This window comes from Natrix helvetica (genome assembly GCF_964273705.1).
Source record: "Natrix helvetica genome assembly, chromosome: 1".
NCBI lineage: Eukaryota > Metazoa > Chordata > Lepidosauria > Squamata > Natricidae > Natrix > Natrix helvetica.
Window position 1 is genome coordinate 375,826,328 of NC_138548.1, and position 24,285 is coordinate 375,850,612.

The 24,285-nt window shown below is 44.7% G+C and overlaps 1 protein-coding gene across 9 annotated transcripts in view; it reads left to right on the forward strand.

Annotated features, from left to right (window-relative positions):
• LOC309383779 (major histocompatibility complex class I-related gene protein-like) overlaps nt 1-24,285 on the forward strand; it is a 342,086-nt gene that overhangs the window by 27,598 nt on the left and 290,203 nt on the right. For 3 of the 9 annotated variants that reach the window (XM_081936663.1, XM_081936660.1, XM_081936662.1), the window contains exon 1: nt 17,160-17,244. The exons of 4 other annotated variants lie outside the window; for them this stretch is intronic. In XM_081936663.1, the coding sequence (XP_081792789.1) occupies nt 17,175-17,244 (70 nt within the window). In that variant the 5' untranslated portion in view covers nt 17,160-17,174. Of the gene's footprint in view, nt 1-243; nt 526-17,138; nt 17,245-24,285 lie in introns of those variants that run through there. 2 more of the 9 variants (XM_081936656.1, XM_081936664.1) reach the window with 2 other exon arrangements.

Sequence of the window (24,285 nt, forward strand, 5' to 3'; positions counted from 1 at the left end):
TGGATCCAGGCTGGACTTTCCTCCTTTATGGCTGGATTTCTTGTATGCATTTGGCCCCTTTGGGTCCATTGTCTTGGATGCCTGGATTCCCAGGAGGGAATCTCCTTCCAGCACCTCTCCAGCACACGGGAAGCCCTGTTTGGTTCTGGATTAGTGGGAGACTTTCCTGCCCCTCCCAAGTTTCTCATCCACCTTCTAGGCTCTGGTAGGACTCCGTTAATTCTGGGTGTGCCATTTCTGCAGAGCCTCCAGTGGTGACAATGAGCAGCCGGATGGAGACGGAGGATGGGATGGAGACGCACGTCTGCCGCGTGGATGGCTTCTACCCCAGGGAGATCGATGCCTCCTGGAGGAGGGATGGGGAGGAATGGCTGGAGGACACCTTCCATGGGTCTGTGGCCCCCAACGCGGATGGGACCTACTACTACTGGATCAGCATCCGGATCGACCCCAAAGAGAGGGGCCGCTATCAGTGCCACGTGGAGCATGACGGCCTGAAGGAGCCTCTGGACATGGCCATAAAAGGTAAAAGGCTGCAGGGAGGGGAAGACTGAGCGTGGAGGGAGAGAAATTTGATCTCAGCTGTGAGCATAGCTGACCTTTAAGCTGTTGGTTTTTGCTATGTTTGAAGTTGATGGTTCCATAGAATTGGCTTCAGGGGATTTAAGGGAGGGAACAGAAGCCCATGATAAGAGTTTAAATGCCCTTAGATCCTTTTAGCCTTTGTCACTGCCCTGTTTCCTATCTCCAGCCATGGAGCAGCAGTTATACTGAGCACCCAAAAAAAGATTTCATTTTCTTTAGCCTTCCCAAAGTACAGAAGTCAGGAGGAGTCTCGTAGTCCCTTTTCTTGAGGCCAAATTGCATTAAAATGGTTGAACTGCAGTTGACTTCAGGAAATGCACAGAGCGGCTGGACTGATGCCTCTGTAGTCAGAAAAAGGACTGTCAGTCTGAGTAAAATAAAATAAAATATTCCTTCTTTTTTTTTCAAATCAAGCATCAATCTATCAGTGCCGTGGCTGCTCTTCAGTGATGGTCCTGAGTTTTGTGCAGGAAAAATGGAAGGTTCCCGTCCTTAATCCTGCCCCACTGGAATCCCCACCAAATCTGTTTATGTCATTTGAGGGACCCTCTAGAAATTGGATAACACCATATTCCATTTTTCATCCTGAAATTCTGAAAGTAAAAAAATTACAATTTTTCTAGGGGAGACATGATAGCAGTGTTCCACTATCTCAGGGGTTGCCACAAAGAAGAGGGTCAAGCTAACCAAGTTGATTAGGGGACTGGAGGCTAAAACATATAAAGAATGGCTGCTGGAATTGGGTATGTCTAATTTGATGAAAAGAAGGACTAGGGGAGACATGGTAGCTGTCTTCCAAAAATCTCAGGGGCTGCCACAAAGAAGAGGGAGTCAAACTATTCTTCAAAGCACCTGAGGGCAGGACAAGAAGCAATGGGTGGAAACTAATCAAGGAGAGAAGCACCTTAGAACTGAGGAGAAATTTCTTGACAGTTAAAACAATTAATCAGCGGAACAACTTACCTCCAGAAGTTGTGAATGCTCCAACACTGGAAGTTTTTATAATTTTTTTGATAAGGAGGAGTATTTCCTCCTTCTCTCTCTTATTTTTTGGGCGATCTGTTTAAGAATGGTGATCTCTTCCTCTTTATATATCAATGGTCTCTCCCTTTGGGCCACAAGCACCTCATCCCTTGTGGATCTCCTGACAAATTTAACATGTATCTCCCTTGGAACATTATGACTTCTGGCATATGCTGAATTTATCCTAGATACTAGATCCATATCCCACCATAATTGTTTTTTGTCTCTCTTAATGTAATCTGCTAAAATTGTACTCATAATATCCTTAAGATCTTCATTTTCTGTCTCTGGTAGGTTCTGGAATCTAAGAAAAAAGGACATTCTTTCAAATTCTATTTTTGTCTGAAAATTTCCATGTCTATGTTTCCCTTACGTATTGTTTTCACTTCTTCCCCCAGTTCTGCCGCTCCCTCCTCTAACACCAAAATTCTCTGTCTATTCTCAGCTATGTGTTCTTTAACCTCTCTGAGTTCTTCTTTAACCTCTGCCATTTCTTTTCTTAGTTCATTTTGCCCCCTCATAAAAACACTGGAAGTTTTTAAGAAGAGATTGGACAACCATTTGTCTGAAGTGGTGTAGGGTTTCCTGCCTAAGCAGGGGGTTGGACTAGAAGACCTCCAAGGTCCCTTCAACTCTTGTTATTCTATTCTATTCTATTCTATTCATAGGCATGAAAGCTGGATGGGTGTCACAGAATTTCCTTTCCTTTCATTAATTTGTTCTGCACAGGAGAAGGGAAACTCTCCCTGTTGGATTCAGGCAGGGGAGGCAGCCCAGAGTCTGCATGGTGGAGCCTTGGCCCCCTTTGGAGGAAAGAGCCCCCATTTCTTTGAGGGGGAAATAGGAAAACCACTAGCGATGCAATGATCCCCAGTGGTTAGAGACTTTTCTGGTGGCATAGCTGAGACATGGCTGGCTCTGGAAGGAGAGGGGGGAGATTTCTTCTCTCAGCGATGTGCTCAGTTGGGTTTAGGGTTTGGCTCCAAGGGGACCCCAGGGCAACACTGGAAGTTTTTAAGATGTTGGATAACCATTTGTCTGAAGTGATGTAGGGTTTCCTGTCTAGGCAGGGGGTTGGACTTGAAGACCTCCAGGGTCCCTTCTAACTCTGTTATTCTATCCTGTTCTGTTCTGTTTCTGGACTGGTCACAACTCCCCACCATCATCCAGAAATCAGGGGAGGTAGTGGCATGATATAAATTAGACATTATAAATTATTATAACACACCCCCCCCCGTGTACTTCCCCCTGAAATGCTACAACGCAGGTTCCATATCAGCAGAATTTTGTATTTTTTATGTGTGGCTGAGCAGAATGAAATAAAGAACAAGGGATGTCTAAAAGATGACAATGTCATCTAGATGTTCCATGCATTAAAGCTTTATGGTAAATCAGGCATTTTGTCTCATAAAAGCTCCATCCAGAGTCCCTAAAAGGCCTCTTCGGCTAATCAAAGGAGGCCAGATGGCCGGACAATGAAGGGGACCCAGAACTGGCTCAGAAATCTTCCTTCAGGAGTCCCCATTGATGGTTCATCATCAGGTTGAAGATACCAAGTGGATACCAGAAAAATCAGCCCTTTGTCCTCTGCTTTAATAGTCCTTTTAGTGATTTGGAGGAATCGATAGAATAAATACTACTTTTTTCAGAGTATAAGACGCACCAGAGTATATGACGCACCAAGATTTTGAAGAGTCAAATTTAAAAAAAAAAGTTTTATCACTCTGCAGGCCTCCCCAAAACGGCCCATTTTTCATGAAAACGGGCCCGCTTTTTTCTCAAAAAAGGGCATGCATAGCCTTTAGGAGGCTTGTAGAGGGGGCTGGTGGGGGGAAACGAGGAAAAATGAGCCAGTTTTTCGCTCATTTTTGCCCTCCCCAGCCCCCAGGAGCACTATACAAGGCTCCTAAAGAATATGCACGGCCATTTTTGGAAAGGGAGCAGGGTTTCGGGAGGCCAAAAATGTTGTATTCAATGTATAAGACGCACCCAGATTTTCACCCTCTTTTTTGAGGGAAAAGGGTGCGTCTTATATTCCGAAAAATACAATAGTTATCGAATCTGAAGGTGGTATAAAACTGGCCGAGTGAGCTAATATCCTCAAAGAAGGTAGTGAAATTTAGAATGGGCTGAGAGGAACAACAATGAAATGGAAGTGGGACTCAAAAGAAAACAATGTCTAGGAAGGATGAGAATCTCACATGAGCTACTAAAGACACAATCACATGCGACTGAATACTTTGATGGATCCTGTCCTGAGCAAACGGTAAGACTAGATGACCTCTTAAGTTCTTTCTTTCTAACTCTAGGATTCTAAGTGCGACGTTCTTTGCTTAAAAAATAAACATCACAGGTGGAAGTATTGGGTAGGGGGATACATGGCTTGATAAGAGATTAAATATCTGAAGTATAGCGAACCTTTTAAGAAGGTATGTGCAATTTTAGGCTATCCCCAAATAAAGTATAACTGATGGCGGTAAATTTCTCCCTGCATTCTGCTAAGATCAGAGCCTGCCTCAAGGAGAAGGTCCAGTTCTGGGCAACCCCCTTTAATGGGGATAGGGAGCAATTGGAAAATGTTCACAGTTGTTTTGACCCAGGCTTCCTTAAAAAGCAAGAAGCGTAGTCTTGGTTTCGGCAAAACCCCTTTTATTTACCCGACTGGGAATTCCTTTCACTCGCAGTCACCAAGGCTTAGCAAACAGTCTTTCCGAGGAATGTTTATCAACACGAACCTTATCTCGTTTGGAGAGCTGCCAAATAACTAGTTTCCAAATGCAGGGTAAGGCAAAACTTGGCACAGAGTCTCTTATAGTCACAAACAGAACTTTCCACTCTTGAAACAACCGAAAGAACGAATTGTTTCCTGCAAAAGCCCACTCCCAGTTTGCTCCTCTTGTTTCCTACAGGAGGGGCCAATCACCTCCAAGGTGTGGCTTTACTCCTAAGTCAGCCCTGCTTTCTTAATTGTTCTTGTCTTCTGGCAGCTCTGCGCATGCGCACACTGGGAACAGGCTCCAGCTGTTCTTCTGCCTTGCTGCTGTCTAGCTCCCTCTCTGCCTCCGACGCAGAGCCCTCGTCTGAGCTTTCCTCAGCCCCCAGAACTGGCCCATGTTCCTCCCCAACCTCCTCACTGTCTGACTCTGCTGCCAGCTCTGCTGGCTGCTGACGGGCCACAACAACAGTAGAGCAACAAGGCTGATCCAGGTCTGGAAACTGAAATCTTTGTAGATGAATAGGAGCTCAGCCCAATTCAGTATTTAATATTACATATAATTACGGCAACAAGGATTGCCTTTGCCCAGAAATGGAAAAACAAATTAATTCCAAGCGAAGATGAAATAATAAGAAAGGTTATGGACTGTGTTGAAATGGACAAATTAACAAAAGAAATCCAGGGAAAAGAAGAAATAGAATACTACCAGATATGGGATAAATGGCATAGGTGGATGGAGGAAAGAAACAAGGAGCTATGAAGGAAGACAACAAAGCCCAAAAATAGTTAAGGAGAATTAACACATATATATGTATCCAAGTGGTTTAAACTTATTAGAGGTAATCAGCCAAAATAGCAGACAGAGGAGTAAAATAAGAGGGTTAAGAATGGTGAAATACAAATGAAATATAATAGAAGGGGAAACAATATAAGGTGAGCGATATCAATTGGCAATTGCTATTAGAAAGAACAGGAAGCTCCTGTTCGTATTGTATTGTGTAAATGTGGTGTATGTCTAAGTTTTGTGTGTGTTTGTGTGTGTTTTACATGTTTGTAAATACAATTTAAATAAGAAAAAAAGAAGAAGGAGCTCAGCCTGTTTAGTCTTGAGGAAAGAGCGATGGTGGTGCTGGTAGGGTACACAATAGGCCTTCCCTGGGTTCCCACCTCAGTTGGAAGCTCCAAATGCAAAGACTGAAACAATTTCTATCATGCCACTTCCTGGCTAGATGACCGAATACATGAAGTGAGTGTACATTTTGTTAGGGATGTAACCCTAGGCTTGGCTTGGCAATGTATATAAGCTATGATTACTTTACTGTTACTTTAAATGCTTAAGAGATGTGTTTGTTACCTCAAACAGCCATAAGAGGGAGCCAGAATGGCTGTTAGCTCTCTGTTTTGTTAGAAGCTGATCCATGTATACTGAGGTATTGTAGTTTGCAACTGTTAGCTATATTTTGTGTGTTAGACTGACTATTTTGATATCTGAATTACTGAACCGTGTATGACTTGGACTGTTAACCGGACTCTGAATACCTCTATATTTCTACATAGTAAACTACTATATTTTTATACTATTCAGTGTCTCTGTATGCTGGTTTGTGCTTGTTCTTCCATATCACTCTCATTACGCTTCTCTGCATACTCGGTCTCCCAACGGGGAGCTTAATTACTTAACACATTCCTTTCTCCTCCTCCAGGGGGACAGACCCATCTCACAAGAGAGAAAGAAAATGAAACTATACTTTAAAAAGGGGCATGGATGATATTAAGCCTCTTGTTTTAAATAAGAACATGCTAATATCCAAGCAAAAGGGGAAAAAAAGATACTGGATTTCCTGAAGGACATAAAGAGCAAATCAGCCATTCCTAAGCAACCCATATCAATCAGGACGCCCCCAGTTTCTCTAGGGTTCATATACAAGGTCCCTAGATTTCTTCCTGCAGTTCCCTAAGCCACCTGGGTTGGGCCCAGGTTGTTTGTGGACTGTCCAAGCCCAATAGACGGAAGTTGTTCCATCCAGAACAGGTTCACTGATTCATGTTTCACCAACTGCATCATTAAAATGACCAGGTGCCATTTTCCTTGTTTGGGCCATGAGATGCTTGAAGTCAAATTTACATAAAATAACCATTCAAAGAAATGTATTGGGATCTCTTGGGAGTTGATCCTCAGTATCATGAGCTCTTCGGCAAGGATTTAAATCATGATTCCCCCCCCCTCAAAGCTGGTGGAGAGTTGCCTGAACTAGATGTAATAAAAGTTAAGGCAATGGTTGGGTTTAATTATCTCCTAAATATATTGTGGTTTGATTGTTGTGACTTAGCACACAATACCGTGCACTTGCCTCCTTCCACATTCTAATTTTTATATGTTGTTTGTGTTTATATTTTAACATTTTATTGTAGAGTGCTTAGAGGGAGATGGCCAGTTTAAAAATATGCAAAATGAATAGAAAGAAAGAGAGAGAGAGAGAGAGAGAGAGGAAAGAAAGAGAACAACAGAAAGAAAAAGAAAGAAAGAAAGTAAAAGAAAGCAAAAGAAAGAGAGAAAGAGAGAGAAAGAGAGAGAGAAAAAGAAAGAAGGAAGGAAGGAAAGAGTTTGCTGTCTTGTTGGCTGATCTGAGACAAAAGCAGGGTCATGAGGACACGTCCTGCAAACAATGGCTTGCAAGATGTCTTTGTGCTACAGTTAGAGGGACATGAAGAGGAGCCCCTTAGATTTTTTAATGTTGGGAATTCCCAGCCCTTTAGCTTGGCTGCCACCCAATGGGAATGATTGTTTGAGGTTCTTCTTCAGTGATCAACTCTTTTTCCCAATTCCATTCCAGAATCCAACTTGGAGTTCATCATCAGCTGCGTTGTGCCTGGTCTTGTCCTGGGGTTTGTGATTGTTGGGGCTTTGATATTTTTCAGTAAGTATCTTTTTTGGGGAGGAGGGGTGATGGAAGGAAGATGGGGAGATTCCTCCCAAGTCTCTCCCTTTGGGGAGCTTCTTCTGGGCTTCCTTTTGTCCTGTTTTCTGAGCCCCCTTTGGGTGCATCGGAGATCTCGCCGTCTTGCTGGGACTCCAGTCTCGATTCAGCTGAGTCTGAGATTCGGGCAGTCCTGTCTTCTTCTGAGTTGGGAAGAGGCATCCCAGTTCCTTTGTCCCTTTCAAAGGCTTTGGTCACAGAGCAGCAGAGAAGGATTTTCATGAAAACCTCCCTCCCCTCCCAGCTGCTCCTTCTGCTTCCCCCAATTCCCCTCCGTCCTTCTCGGAGGCAGCAGGTCCCTCTTGGGGCAAATCTGTTCATTTGTAGTCTGAAGATCTTCCTGTATCTGTTACAGGAGTGATTGTGACTAAAACATTGTAAAATATCTCCTGGGGCTTTTCCTTTGGGGAAATTTGATGATCTCTGGTGGATTTTGTTTTGAGCTTGGACTGTTTGTTGTTGTTTTGCAGAGAAATATCAAAATGGACGCAGAGCAGCATCAGTTGTGTGATTTGTCCTCTTTACGTGTTAGCTCCAATTCAGAGTGAGAACCGGAGGCTGCATCAGTTGAGATGTGTGTGTACATGTGTGTCCAAGCACAAAAGAAGCTCATGAGGAGTTCTATCTATCTTCCTCTTCCTCTCAAGAACTAATCTGGGGAAGGAGAGCTCCTTTTCATAACAGCCAGGCTGTTCTTGGGAGTGGAGACCCCAAGGAGAAACATCTGGGGCAAGGAACCCTCAAGGAGGTGAGAAGAAGACCCCGCTGGATGGAAGATCCTTCTGACTGAGAACTTGCTCAGGTGGAGAGGCTTGGCCGTCACGTGATCAGAGGGAGGCATTTTGAGAGAAAAGAAGCCATGGTAGATGCCAGCTGGATCTCCTCTTGCTCTGCCTCCACAAGGCTCTCCAAGGATGAACTGATTGGGAAAAGACACTTTGTAGATTTTGCTCCTTCTGTGTCTGGATCTGTGAAATCAGAATTTATTTATTGGAACAATTTTGTAGGGAACCTGAGAAGCAAATCATTCAGATCTGCTCAAAGAGACAAGAGGCCTGGGGAAGTCAGGAGGGGATGGCAGATTTTGTCTTCCCAGGAGATGTGGGATGAATTTGGTCTTGGGCCTCCTGAGTGAGTGGACGGGGCCAGGGGTGGGTTTCCATTTTTTTTACTACCCGTTCGGTGGGCGTGGCTAGATGGGGGACATGTGACTGAGTGGGCGTGGCCAATGACATCACTCACGCACATTCAGTCACATGACCCCCTCACCAAGCCATGCCCACCAAAACAGTGGCGAAAAGTTTTGACGGCCAGGGGGGGTGGGGGGGGTCCAGCCTCGCTGGAGCTAAGGGAGCGACTGCAAACTACCCAGTAAGAAAAAAAAAAGTTTTGGTTCTCCCCAACCCCCAGGAACGCTCTGCAGTCTTTATCAAGGCTGGGGAAAGGCAAAAATGCCCCTGTTTTTTTGCGAAATATGCACGGAAAACAGGCCGTTTTTCGCAAAAACAGAGGCATTTTTCCCTTCCCCCAGCCCTGCTGAAGCCTGCAGAGTGTTCCTGGCGGCCGATAGAAGGCAAAAACGCCTCCATTTTTGCGCAAAACGGCCCATCTTTGGGACCCCTCTGGGACTGGCATGCGCACACCATTACAAAAGGGGGGGAAATTACATTTTTTCAATGAAGATTGTTCTGCGCATGTGCAATATGCAGTCGCGAGGTGCGTGCAAAGTCCAGCAGAGGCAGGAAGGTTCTCGTTGTTCCCCAGTCGCTTTCAAGGACTGCGGAGCACGAGCCGGCGGAGCACGCTCAGGAAGGCGGGGAATGGGATCACGTGTGCTGGAGGCTGAGGCAGCCTGAGCCTCCAGCACACGTGGTCCCATTCCCCGCCTTCCTGATGACGTCACCAGCCTCACCAGCCATAAACCTCACCGCACGTCACTGCTCAACAGTAGTAACTGTGAAAGGGATCTTGGAGTCCTAGTGGACAACCACTTAAATATGAGCCAGCAGAGTGCAGCAGCTGCCAAAAAAGCCAACACAGTCCTAGGCTGCATCAACAGAGGGATAGAATCAAGATCACGTGAAGTGTTAATACCACTTTATAATGCCTTGGTAAGGCCACACTTGGAATACTGCATTCAGTTCTGGTCGCCACGATGTAAAAAAGATGTGGAGACTCTAGAAAGAGTGCAGAGAAGAGCAACAAAGATGATTAGGGGACTGGAGGATAAAACATAGGAAGAACTGTTGCAGGAATTGGGTATGTTTAGCTTAAGAGAAAGAAGGACTAGGGGAGACATGATAGCAGTGTTCCAATATCTCAGGGTTTGCCACAAAGAAGAGGGAGTCAAACTATTCTCCAAGGCACCTGAGGGTAGAACAAGAAGCAATGGGTGGAAACTAATCAAGGAGAGAAGCAACTTAGAACTGAGGAGAAACTTCCTGACAGTTAGAACAATTAATCAGTGGAACAGCTTGCCTCTAGAAGTTGTGAATGCCCCAACACTGGAAGTCTTTAAGAAGATGTTGGACAGCTATTTGTCTGAAACGGTATAGGGTTTACTGCCTAGGCAGGGGGTTGGACTAGAAGGCCTCCAAGGTCCCTTCCAACTCTACTATTGTATTGTATTGTATTTCCTTCCAGGTCAGGTGAAGGTCTCTCTTTCGTGCAAGGACACAACCAGGAAGCCTCCTTGGCATCAAGTCCGGAATGGCCCATCACACATTCTGTCAGGATGGGTTTTGAGGGCCAGCCTGGAAAACAGGCCTCACCTATCAGCCAAATACTAAGCAACCTGACTCAGTTTGTATATTCTGATTTAAAAAGGCTTGAAGGGAGCTTACTAATTCAGGTGGTGGCAGGTAGAAGTCCTCATCACCTGAAGCAAATGAGTTCAGGGATCTTTCGTATTTACCTCCCCTTGAAAACACCTTTCCCAATGAAGACAAGGCAAAGAGAGGCCTTCCCCAGAACGGGCATATTCCTAGAAAGCTCCAGCATGGCTTCCCCGCTCAGGGCCCTCCGGCTGGGATCCAGCGAGGCCCCATTCCTCCTCTGGGAAATCCACAGTCGCCTCTTCAAAAGGAACAGAGCTCTAGAAAAAGGGGGGAAATCTTCCTTAGTAGACAATCCTGTGGAAGAATTGTAAGTCATCTCACTGTGCAAAACAGGAAACGGGGCTCTGCAAAATACTAACCTGTATTTCTTGCAGGGCAGAGTTATGCTGGATGACCACATCATCACAATCATGTCATTGTGTGCTTTTTATTGTGATTTTTCTCCCTGAAATATTTAAGTTTGTTTTTCAACTGAATTGTATAGCTTATATGCTACATTAAATAAAGGTGGAGGGGAAATTGTGAAGTGCTTTATCTCGGTCGGATTTCCCTTCTTCTTCTTGTGCCGTATCCGTCATCGGACATTGGCGGTCATGTTGGCAATCCTCGTTTGCCTTCAATCTTTCCCTGGAGGATGAAATGAAGGATGCCGCATTTTTCTGAGTGTCGCATCGCAGGTCCAAAATATTCTAACTTTTGCTTTTTAGCGGCTGTGATTATTTCCCTTGGCTTTCCCAGGCGGCTTAACACCTCCTCATTTCTGATTTGGTCCAATCCAGCTTATACGTAGCAGCCGCCTGTAAATCCACATTTCAAAGGCTTCTAGTTTCTTCAAGTGGTTTTCTTTCAGAGAGTAACTCTCTACTCCCCAGAGCAGGATAGAAAAGATGTAACATCTGGCAAGCCTAATTTTCAGACTTAGGCTTCCCCTACATTTAAAAAAAACTGGCATTTTAACAGGGGTGGATAGACTTTTTATATCCCGTGTAATCTGGTTTCCTCATTGATTTTCCTTATTGGAGGCCCCTAAGAAGGCCATAAATAACATGACCACAGGGATGCTCTAGAGTCACAAGTGCAAGGACCGGTCATAAGTCACTTTTTTCACCAATGTTGTCACTTTGAATGGTCACTAAATGAATGGCCATTAACTCAAGGACCACTTGTAAAGACAGGGAAGTCCAGGCATGGCTCAATTTACCTTCACTCCTTTGGCGACTGTTCCAGATTATGGCAGCATTGAAAACACTAAGTGGTCCTCACACTTGCGACCATCACAAAGTCCCCGCTGTCACATCATTGGGATTCAGGTGTTTGGCAATTGTCACATACTTATAATGATGGTCCTGAGGTCACATGACTGCCATTTGTGACTTTCCCTTCCAGCTTCCAACAAGCAAAGCCAATGGGGAAGCTGGCAGGGAAAGTCAGTGTCATGTGATGTCTGGCTTAACGACCAGGGAGTTTCACTTAATGACCACACTGCTTAATGACATATTTTCCAGTCTCTATTGTGGTCCTAGGTGTAAGAGGATTACGTGTAAGAACAGTTTGGGATGCATACAAAGCTTTTATAAGAGGATAGTTTAACATAGCGGGAGATTATTATTTTTTAAAGGAAATGTTTAAAAATATCCAGACAGGACAACAATTACCCACCAAATTAAACTTCCAGAGAGGCAATTATCTATGAAGGTTAATAGATAATTAGAGAGTTGACTTATAAATAGTGCATGTATTATTAGTAAGAAAAATGGAAATAAAGATAAATTATGAAAAAAAGAAAAAAGAAATTTTGCCTTTCCGACTCTGCTGGGAAAATGGTAGACATATAAGTTGGGCAAAGAAAAAGAAAAGAAAGTTTACCTATTAAAAGGAGAGCAGGAACGAGATCCTATTGGTCATTGCCTAGTAAGAGTAAACATCCCAATGAGGGACAGTTGGCTGAAGCCTATAATAAGATATTGGGCTTCAGCCAACTGTCCTTCATTGGTATGTTTACTTTCTGCTGGGAACAACATTTAGCTTGGGTGTGTCTGAATTTCACTCTTGAACCTGCTGGCAACCAGCTGGCAACAGCTGGCTCTTGGACCAACTTGGAAGAGTCTTGTAAACTTCTCTTTGAAAAACATGTTTTCCCGCACCAACTTATGAGTTTGTAACTGGCTGACAAATCATACCGAGGTGTAGTCCTCTATGGAATTACACTGACATGGAGGGAAGAAAGCAGTGGGATATGCCAAGTTTTAGGTCCAGTATTCTTCAATATCTTCATAAATGACTTAGTTCCGAAGGGGAATTCATCAAATTTGCAGAGGACACCCAGCTGGTAGGAATAGCCGATAACCCAGAAGCTCAGGATCCAAAAGGACATTGGGCCCTATCTAAGAAAATGAAATTCAACATAGACAAAAGTACGGTTTTATACTTAGGCAAGTCTATGGAGATCTCCGTCAACCAGGACATGGTTGTCCCTAAGGTGCACTGAAGAAGCTTCTTGGATGAGAAGTGAAAGGTCTTCAAAGAAAAACCAGAAAGTTCAGTTGCCTCTTGAAAAAGCTCCTTTGGGACATACTTGGGCAAGAAAAACCAACTGCATAGGGACATACTTGGCGAAACTGTGAGATGGGTCTTGGAGAGGACAATCACTTAAATATGAGCCAGCCATGTGCAGCAGCAGCCAAAAAAGCCAATGCAATTCTAGGCTGCATTTAATAGAGGGAGAGTATCACAATTATGTCAACTTCCAGTACCACTTTACAAAGCTTTAGTAAGACCACACTTGGAACACTGGATCCAAGTCTGGTCACCCCAAGATAAAAAAAGATGTTGAGACTCTGGAAAGAGTGCAGAGAAGAGCAACTAGAATGATTAGGGGGTTGGAGTCTAGAGGCTAAAACATACAGTATGAATGCTGTAGAAATTGGGCATGCCTAATCTAATGAAAAGAAGGACTAGGGACATGATAGCAATGTTCCAATATTTGAGGGGCTCCTACAGGGATGAGGGGATCAAACTATTTTCCAAAGCACCAAAAGGTAAGACAAACAATGGATGGAAACTATCCAAGGAGAGAAGCAATCTAGACCTAAGGACTACTGTGAAAGCAAACAACAAATGGAACAGAAGTTGCCTTCAGAGGTTGTGGGTGCCCCATCACTTCAAAAAGAGACTGGATGTAAAACGCAGGGGTATTTTAGAAGACATTATATTCGTGAGGCTTTGTTGTTAAATTGGGAGAAGATTGAAAGGCAACATTATTTTAAAATTCCAGTCTGGTTATCAACTATTGAAGCATTTTCATATCCAATAACATACAAAAAGGAACAAACAGTTAGATATGGTGAAATATTGAATGCAAAGAGTGAACTTAAATCTATGCAAGAACTGGAACAGCAAGGTATAAAGATGAACTGGTTTTCATATGTGCAAATACAGTCTAGATATGATAAAGATCTTAAAATGGAAGGTTTCCATGATAAAATGACTGACAGATAAAATTTTGACTGGCACTGATGAAAAGGTAATCAAAAAACTATATGGATATTTGTTAGAGGTTAAGCTAGAAGAACAAATTAAAGAATCTATGATTGCTTGGGGGGGAAATTTTGGATATGGGATTGATTTAGAGAATTGGCAGAAATTGTGGTCTCAAAATTATAAAATGACAATGTCAACAGCATATAAAGAAAATGTGTATAAGATGTTTTACAGGTGGCACTTATCCCAAACGAGAATAGCAAGAATGTTCAAGAATAAATCGGAAAAGGGTTGGAAATGCCTTCAGATACCGGGCTCATATTACCATATGTGGTGGACTTGAAAAGAAGCTAAAAGATATTGGACTAAAATCCACAGTTGGTTGGAAAAAAGGATACAAAAACATATAGACTTTAAACCAGAGATTTTTTTTATTGGGAATTATACCAGAAACATACAATAGAGAACTGAAATATTTGATTGTAAACGTGTTAACAGCAGCTAGAATCGTATTTGCTAAAAATTGGAAAAATGAGAAAATACCAACGCAGGAGGAAGTTACTCACAAAATAATGGAATGTGCTGAAATGAGTAAATTGACATTTGAAATTTTAGAACAAGAGGATAAACAATTTTATAGGATATGGGACGTATTCTATCAGTGGTTGGATTAAAAAAAAACATGGAAATGAAAGATATCAGAAAATGTTGTAAATGTAAAAATAATAGAATGATAAAGAATATAATATAAACAGATTTTATTATTGAAGACATTTAGGATAATGTTATGAATTGTTATAGTATAAATGAACCCAATATCTACTATATCTCGTTTAAAATGAAGATATAATAGTGATAGTCAACCAAATGAGACATAATAACAATAAGACATTTAAATATATTTGACTTGATAATACCTGATTTTATATAAATGGTAAGTGATGACTATGGAAAGAATGCACAAAAACCTTGTAACCAATCGACACACTGTTCCTAATGGAAAATGATTTTATCTTTCTGTTTTGTCTGTTTAAAAATTAAAAATAAACTCTTTTTTTAAAAAAGAGACTGGATGATGACTTCTCTGAAATGGTATAGGGCAGCGATGGCGAACCTTTTTTGGCTCGCGTGCCATAAGTGGGGGGAGCACAGGGGGATCGTGTGCAGGTGTGCCACATCCATAATGCAATGTGTGACCTCCCCAAGTGCGCATGCGCACACTACAGGTGCAACCCCCCATTTTTACATGCTTTTTCCGCCCTCTCCAGGCTCCAGAGGCTTTATAGGAGCCTGGGGAGGGCGAAAACAGCCTCCCCCGCCCCTGGACACCCTTCGCATGCATGCTGGCTAGCTGACAGGGCAGTGCCTCGCGTGCCCTGACAAACGGCTCCACGTGCCACCTGTGGCACGCGTGCCATAGGTTCGCCATCACTGGTATAGGGTCTCCTGCTTGAGCAGGTGTTGGACTAGAAGACCTCCAAAGTCCTATTTGATATCTGTCCACCCCATCAGCTCTTAAAGAAGTATGTTGAGGGTCTTGGTTGTTAAGGAGTCACAAGTAGTGGGATCCAGGAGATGGGCCTTTTCTGCTGTGGTAGCCATCCTGGATATCCTCCTCTTAAGGTCTCTTAAAATAAGCTTGTGTGGATAAGCTTTGGGATCTCAAGCAATGGGGCTGCATTGCTGATCATATCCTTCCTTCCTTCCTTCTTGCATAATGTTTTTCATGTTTTTTATTTTATTTTATGACACAGAGTCACGTTTTAGAGACAGGTGGCTGTATAGATATGAGGTATCAATCAATCAATCAATCAATCAATCAATAGTTCTGTCTGCAGGAGAATAATAGGAATTAGGGAATTAATGTCTTGCATTTGGTAAGTTGATGTTTCTCCCCCCCCCCCCAAGAAAAAAAAGATACGTCTTCATCTTGAAGCTGCCACAAGAGCCTTTGAGCGTTTTCATCCAGAGTGAAGATCATTTGGGGCTTCTGACCTAGAACGTAAAATCATTCAAATCATTCAAAGGGACCCAGGAGGCTTTAGGTAGGCCTGCTAGGTAGGCCAAAACAGACTGCGAGGGTGGTGGGTGGTCACGCGTGGATGTGCAGGGGATGTGGGGGGGGGACCATGGGAGGTTATGCGCAGGGGGGCAGGATTTTGTGTGCGCATTGCATTACAGGTGTGGGCACGCACACGCGTTTGGTATGTGACAATATAAAGGTTAGCCATCACTGCTCTAATCCTTTCCAGGATTAAGTGTAAGAAGAGTCTGGGATGCTTCCAAAGTTTTATAAGAGGATAGTTTAATGTAAAGGTAAATTTAAAGAGAAAAGGCAAGAAGAAAATACAAGTGGTTTTGGATGAGATTTTTTTTTTTAAAGGAAGGGTTTAAAAATTCCCAAACAGAACAACTATTACTCACCAAATTAAACTTCCACAGAGGCAATTGTTTATGATAATAGATCATTAGTTGACTAATAAATAGCGTGTATATTGTCAGTAAGTGAAATGGAAATAAAGATGAATTATGAATAAAAGAAAAAAGAAATTTTAGCTTTCCAACTGTGCTGGGAAAATGGTTGACATGTAAGCTGGGCAAAGAAAAAGAAAAGAAACTAAAATTTACCTGTGAAAAAGACAGCAGGAATGAGATCCTATTGGCCACTCCTAGCAACAGATGAAACATTCCAATGAGTTGGGCTGGCTTTATTCTCTTTGCTGGAAACAACATTTAGCTCAGGTGTGTTATGACTTTTACTCCTGAACCTTGGACCTGCTGACAATCAGCTGGGCCTTGGATCAACCAGTTTATAGATGAGCAGCTGTAAAAATATGAGGAATATACCAATAATTCTGTCTTCACAGGAGAATAACAGGAAGTAGGGAATTAATGTAATATATTTGATAAACTGACATCCCCCCCCCCCCCGCAAATAAGATAGGTCTCCAGATTGAAGCTGCCACAAGAGCCTTTGAGCGTTTTCACCCAGAGGGAAGATCACTTGGGGTCTCTGATCTGGAACCTAGAATCATTCAAAGGGACCTTGGAGGTCTTCTAGTCTAACTCTCGGTTCAAGGAAGGAGAGGCGTTATATATACCATCCCAATCAAATGGTTGTCCAGTCCATTTCTGAACATCTCCAGTCATTGAGCACCTACAACTCCAGGAAGGAAGCTATTCCAGGAGGAATCGTTTTCACTGTCCCTCTATGGTGCCCCTCCCCTCCAGCCCCAAATTATCCCCCCCCCGCTTTTCCCAGCCCAGCAGTTCTGCCCCTCCCTGCCCCAAGAGACGGAATCCCTGGAAGGTTTTCCTGAATGAACTTTCGCTTTCCTCCCCCCCCCCCCGCCCCTCTCACCTGTTCAGCCTGGATGTCTGCCAAACAACTATGACGACAACTAAATACGCTCCCCCCCCCCTTTACTAGTTGAACTTGGCCAATCGCCAGCCTCCTCTGGATTGTTGCTCTGTTGATCAACAACAGAGGTTGTTGCTGTTTTTTTGGTCTGCGATTTCCTGGCAGCGTGGCGCAGGTTGAGGATCGCGGCCAGGATGGCTCTGCGCTCTGCGCCCCTCTTGCTCTTGGTGTTAGTGTTGGTGGCCCTCCGGGAGAGCTGCTTCGGTGAGTCCCTTTGGGGGCATCGGGGGTTCCTCCCCCTTTTTCTGCTAGTAGTAAACCTCTCTCTTTCTGCCCCCTTCTCCCTTCCCCTCCTCCCCAAAAAGATTATTCTGAAAAAAGGATTCTTGATTCGGTTGTCTTTCTAGTCCGCTCTGGATGCTTTCAGAACAGGCCTTAAAGGCTGATGGGACTCTGCTACCCCCCCCCCCAGCTCAGCCCCTCTGGGAACAGGACAAGGGTCGCCCCTCCAGCTGACAGTCCAGTCTACCTGGGCGACCCCAAGCGCAGTTTTTTCCCTCCCCCAAAGTGGAGGTTGCTGGAAAGCAGCGTTTGCAGGGGATCAGGTCAGTTCACTCACTTCCTGGCTGCCTTCGCTCAACCCCCTCCGCCTGGGAGGGTCTTATTTGGGGGGGGGGGCTTCGTAGTTTTTTTTTCTGGATACTGGGAGGACCCAGCCCATTTCTCAGAATGCTTGTGTGTTATATGCCAGAGGTTGTGGCAATGGAGAAATTAGGTTCAGGTTGGCGTGTATGAATGCTGCAGGGTCGGAGTCTAGGGAGGAAAACCCCTTGGAGTAATAATCTTCCTATAGATCCCTTTTTCTTCTATTTCCATTTTCTCCTCTGTATCCCATCCTAAAGCCCAACAACCCCAGAACTGTTTTTCTGGGACAGGCAGAGATTTGCCTCCTCAGATGTTCCTTCTTCCGTTTCAGAAGCCCCCAATTAGAGACCGTTTGCAAAATTAAAAATACAGGTGGTCCTCGGCTTACATCCACGCCTGAACCCAAAAATTCGGTTGTTAGGTGAGACATTTGTCTTATGTGGGCTTTGCCTCATTTTACGAACCGTTCTTTCCTCCGTTGTTAAGTGAATCTGGCTTCCCCATGGACTTTGCTTGCCAGAAGGTCACCAAAGGGAATCACGTGTCCCTGGGACACACCAACCGTCGTAGATATGAACCAGTTGCCGAACATCTGAATTTTGATCAAGTGAATGTGAGGATGCTGGAAAGGATGTAACTGTGAAAAACGGTCATAAGTCACTTTTTTCAGAGCCATTGTAACTGAACGGTCACTAAATGAACTGCTGTAAGTCGAGGACTACTTGTATTTAAAATGTATTGTTATTCCTTAGTAATCAGAAAGGGGTCTTGGGGTGTTCCTGGTAGTTTGCTGAGGGAAAATGTCAATGCAGCAGCTTTTCAAAAACCATTTAAAAAGTTGGCAGATCTCATGGATTAAATAGGCTGGGTTGGAGGCTGAGGAAGAGAAGCACCTCTGGAGGGTGACCAGAATCAGAATAGGGTTGTTGGAAGGGACCTTGGAGGTCTTCTAGTCCAGTCCCCTGCTCAAGTAGGAGACGCAATACCAGGGCTGTCAAACTCGTGTCGTAAAGGGCAGCGTCATGTGACCTATCAGATGGGAAAGGAATTCATTTTCTGGCATATAATCCAGAGTTTATTTGCATTATTATCTCCACATTCGTGATGAGTGTATCTAGATGGTTCCACCCCAGGAGCCTGATGGACCCCGAGAGGTTCCTGATGGAGCTTGGGACTTTTCCTGAATCCCTTGCTCACAACTCGACCGAAGCCCTAGTGGAAGCGGGCGGCCGCTGGGGCCTTGGATCGTGTTGTGCCTTTGCGGCCTCTGACCCGGTGTCGATCCCAGGTGGCTCCCTGGTTTACCGAGGAGCTCCGGGAGATGAGACGCCGGAAAAGACGCCTAGAGAGGGGCTGGAGGGCCAGCCAGTCCGAATCTGATCGAACACTAGTAAGAATTCCTATTAAATCCTACTTAGTGGCGATAGAAGCGGCAAAACGGCAACATTTTCCCGCTCTTATCGCATCCGCAGATAACCGCCCAGCCACCCTGTTTAGGGTGACCCGCTCCTTACTTAACCAAGGAACTGGGGAAGACCCCTTGCAGGGTAGGGCTGAAGAATTTGTTCAGTATCTGCAGGATAAAATCGCTCAGATCCGGACAGGGTTGGACTCTGACTGGGTAGATTCGGGCGAGCCGACAGGGATGAATCTTGAGGAGACAATCTGGGATGAGTTTGACCCTGTGACCCCCGAAGGCATGGACAGGATTATGGGGAGACTCAGTGCTGCCACTTGTGTGTTGGACCTGGGTCCCTCTTGGTTAGTTTCGGCTTCCCAGGAGGTGACACGAGGCTGGCTCCAGGCGATTACCAATGCTTCATTGAGAGAGGGGTTCTCTTCCACCGCCTTGAAGGAGGCGGTGGTGAGGCCCCTCCTTAAGAAGCCTTCACTGGACCCAGCTTCTTTAGCCAACTATCGTCCGGTCTCCAACCTTCGCTTTGTAGCAAAGGTTGTCAAGAGTGTGGTAGCACGTCAGCTTCCCCAGTACCTGGATGAAGGTGTCTACCTGGATCCGTTTCAGTCGGGTTTCAGGCCCGGGTACAGCACAGAGACGGCATTGGTCGCGTTGGTCGATGATCTCTGGCAGGCCCGGGACAGGGGCTGCTCCTCTGTCCTGGTCCTATTAGACCTCTCGGCGGCTTTCGATACCATGCGACGACTCGGGTTGGGAGTGGGGGGCACCGTTTTACGGTGGTTCTCCTCCTACCTGTCGGATCGGTCGCAGTTCGTGTTGACTGGAGGGCAGGGACCCCCAGGCGCGTCACTTGTGGGGTGCCCCAGGGGTCGGTTCTCTCACCCCTCCTGTTCAACATATATATGAAACCGCTGGGTGAGATCATCCGTGGTTTGGGGGTACGATATCATCAATATGCTGATGATACCCAACTTTTCATCTCTATCCCAAACCACCCAAACGATGCCCTCAACGTGATGTCCTGATGCCTGGAGGCTGTGCGGATCTGGATGGGGAGGAACAGGCTCAAGCTCAATCCCTCCCTCCAAGACTGAGTGGCTGTGGTTTCCGTCATCCCGATTTGTGCATCTTGTTCCATCTTTGATGATAAGGGGAGAAATTTTAGCCCCCTCAGAGAAGGCCTGCAATCTGGGAGTCCTCCTGGATACGCGGCTCAGTTTAGAAGAACACCTGACGGCCATGACCAGGGGGGGCTTTTACCAGGTTCGCCTGGTACGTCAGTTGCGCCCCTTCCTGGATCGGGATGCTCTGTGCACAGTCACTCATGCCCTCGTCCTTTCTCGCCTGGACTATTGCAACGCTCTCTACATGGGGCTGCCCTTGAAGAGCACCCGGAGGCTTCAGCTGGTCCAGAATGCGGCCGCACAGGTTGTCATGGGGGTACCTAGGTGCTCCCATGTTACACCCCTTTTAGGCGGCCTGCACTGGTTGCCGGTTGTTTTCCGGATGCAATTCAAGGTATTAATTATGACCTTTAAAGCGCTCCATGGCTTAGGCCCAGGGTACCTGCGAGACCACCTACTGCCACCAGTAGCCTCCCACCGCCCAGTGCGATCCCACAGAGTTGGCCTCCTCAGGGTGCCGTCGGCCAGACAGTGTCAGCTGGTGACCCCCAGGGGGAGAGCCTTCTCTGTGGGAGCGCCTTCCCTCTGGAATGAGCTGCCCCCGGAGCTTTGCATAATCCCTGACCTCCGGTCCTTCTGACACGCCCTAAAAAGTTGGCTTTTCCAGCAAGCCGGCCTGGCCTGTTAATGTTAATTTTATCTCATTTTTTAAAATGTTATTGTCCTATTAATTGGGTTTGTTTTTTGGATATGTATCTAATTCTTTTTAACTTTCGTGATGTGTGTGTGTTTTTTTTTTTTTTCATTTCAACTAACCTCCGATTAATTTATTTAACCTCTAATTGTAGGGAAAGTCTGGTAAATCAAAGAAGACCATCAGTGCAATAAAGCCAAAGATGCACACTATGCTACTTGGATCAAATTACATTACTATATTGGTGTGATTGCATAAGTTGTGCTAATCACAAACTAGTGTTATTGTTGAATTGGCATAAATTGCAAGGGAATTTGATCTGTGGCATGAGAAGTCTGTGGTATCAAGTTCTTTTTTTTTTTTTTAAGAGTTTTGTACAAACAAATTTTCCCCATTTTCACCCCCCCTCCACACAATATAAATCTCATACAAATGCTATACCCCCCAACCCCCCCGCAAAAATTCACATTCAAATATTATACCAAACACTTTACCCCCTCCCCTCCCCCCATCTTAAAATAGATTACTCATAACCCCTCTCCTCCCAACAAACACTATATAAATTTCTCTTAAATTAATAATAACACATTAATCATTTTCTAAGCTAATTTAACATCTATAACTCTTAATATAAATTTCTCCTAGCCTAACAATGTTTCATTAATCCCATCTTCTAATTTATTCATATATATATATTGCCCCACCCTCCACCCTAACCCTCCCCCACCTCCCACACAAACCCACCCCCCTGACTTCCGCTGTATACCACTCTAACAATTCCAAACATCCCATATACTATTTACTCTGATCATCTATCAGTCTAAACATTCTTACCTAAAGACTAGATGATAACTCCTAGTCTGATATTTATTCTGTATATAATCAATCCATTTTGCCCACTCCTGTGTATATTCCTCCTGTTTCTGAGCTTTTAAGAAAGCTGAGATTTTTGCCATTTCGGCGAACCCCGCCACCTTCTGAATCCATTGATCAATTGTCGGTAAAAAATCTTTTTTCCAATGTTGCGCAATCAACAACCTAGCTGCTGTAACCATATACAAGGCCAATTTTGTGATGTGTGTTTTTAATGTTGTACACCGCCCTGAGTCCTTTGGGAGAAGGGCGGCATATAAATCCAATAAAACTCAAACTCAAACTCAAACTTTTCTTTTATGTACACTGAGAGCATATAAACCAAAGACAAATTTCTTGTCTGTCCAATCACACTTGAATTCTATTCTATTCTATTCTATTCTATTCTATTCTATTCTATTCTATTCTATTCTATTCTATTCTATTCTATTCTATTCTATTCTATTCTATTCTATTCTATTCTATTCTATTCTTATTCTACATTCTACATTCTACATTCTACATTCTTTTATTCTATTCTACTCTACTCTTTTCTACTCAGTTGCTGAGAATACACATTTTAAGTTACAAGCAGGGCTAATTGCTCTAATTCCGTGATGGCGAATCTATGGCATGCGGGCAGAGGAGTCGTTGCCCCGCTCAGCTCCATTGCGCATGTCTCCTGCCAGCCAGCTGGTTTTCAAATCTCTGCCACTCACACCCGTTTTTGGTCCCAGGAGGCTTTAGGAAGGCCTGCTAGGCCCAAAACAGAGTGCGGGGCGGGGGGGGGGGGGTCACGCGTGGATGTGCAGGGGAGGGGGGAGCATGGGAGGTTATGTGCAGGGGGGCGCACACAGGATTTTGTGTGCGCATTGCATTACAGGTGTGGGCACGCACAGGCGTTTGGTACGTGACGATATAATGGTTAGCCATCTAATCCTTTCAAGGATTAAGTGTAAGAAGAGTTTGGGATGCATCTAAAGTTTTATAAGAGGATAGTTTAATGTAAAGGTAAATTTTAAAAGAAAAGGCAAGAAGAAAACACAAGTGGTTTTGGATGAGATTTTTTTTTAAAGGCAGGTTTTAAAAATTCCCAAACAGAACAACTATTACTCACCAAATTAAACTTCCACAGAGGCAATTGTTTATGATAATAGATCATTAGTTGACTAATAAATAGCGTGTGTATTGTCAGTAAGTGAAATGGAAATAAAGATGAATTATGAATAAAAGAAAAAAGAAATGTTAGCTTTCCAACTCTGCTGGGAAAACAGTTGACATATAAATTGGGCAAAGAAAAAGAAAAGAAACTAAAGTTTACCTGTCAAAAGGAAAGCAGAACAGAGGTCCTATTGGCCATTGCCTAGCACCAGAGTAAATGTTCTGATGAGTGACAGTTGGCTGCAGCCTATACAAGAGGTTGGGCTGGCTCTGTTCTCTCTGTGGGAAACAACATTTAGCTCAGGTGTTGTTAGATCTGGGCAACGAGAGACAGACTGCGGACACGAAGTGACTTAACAGCTCTTTATTAGTAATAGTAGTGATCCAGCTTGCTCTGTGGTCGGAGGGTTCCCCTTTTATAGGGATCGGGTACGCCCCTCGACCAATCAGAACGATACCTGTTTCCCGCTGTAGCAGCGGACCAGAGAGGAGACTTGCCCCGATATATGCTAATATCTAACACCCCTCCCCTCCTAGATGGAACGTTGCGGTTAGTAACATAGTCCTTTAGATATGTTGGGGTTTGCCTTACTCGGGAGGAGCGTCGCAGTTCGGGTTGGTTAGAAGTGGTTGCAGGATCGGATGTTTTTCCTGTTTCACGTTCGGGAGGGTTCGTGCCTTCGTTGCTAGGGCGTTCCGGAGTCTGCTCGGTTGCGTTGTCTGGGTTTTGCTCTGCTTCGTGCTCGATCTCTTGTTCCGACCTGGGTTCGCAGGTGTCGTAGTTCTCTATGATGGGGCTCTCGCGTGGCTGACTTTCCGTTGGCAGGAAACTCTCGTCTTCGTTTCGAAGGTCTGAGTGTGCTAGGCGACCCCGAAGTTGATCGATGTGCCTTTTCCAGTTCCACCCATCTTCCAGCTCCAGCAGATACGATCGTGGACCCGTGATGCCAATGACCTTTGCCGGCATCCACAATGTTCCCCCTGCATAGTTGTGGGCGTATACTGAATCCCCTATGCTAAAGGACAGAATTTTGCTTGTGGAGTCTGGGGGAGCTGTGGCAGAGTAATTTGGGTGAAGACGGTCCAGGTGAGACCGTAGACGGCGGCCCATGAGTAGTTCAGCGGGGCTCCTACCCGTTGTTGCACTTGGGGTGATATGCTGGATTAAGAGGTAATGGTCAATCCGTGTTTGCCAATCACCTGGACCCATCCTAGCGAGGGCCTCTTTTGCGAATCGCACCATTCTCTCCGCCTGTCCATTTGATGCCGGATAAAATGGCGCGACGAGGGCGTGCCGAATCCCCTGTCCTGCTAGATATGTCTCAAATTGCATGGCCGTGAACTGGGGCCCGTTATCGGAGACCAGGAGGTCGGGCAGGCCATGAGTGGCGAAAAGTCGCCGTAGAACCTTA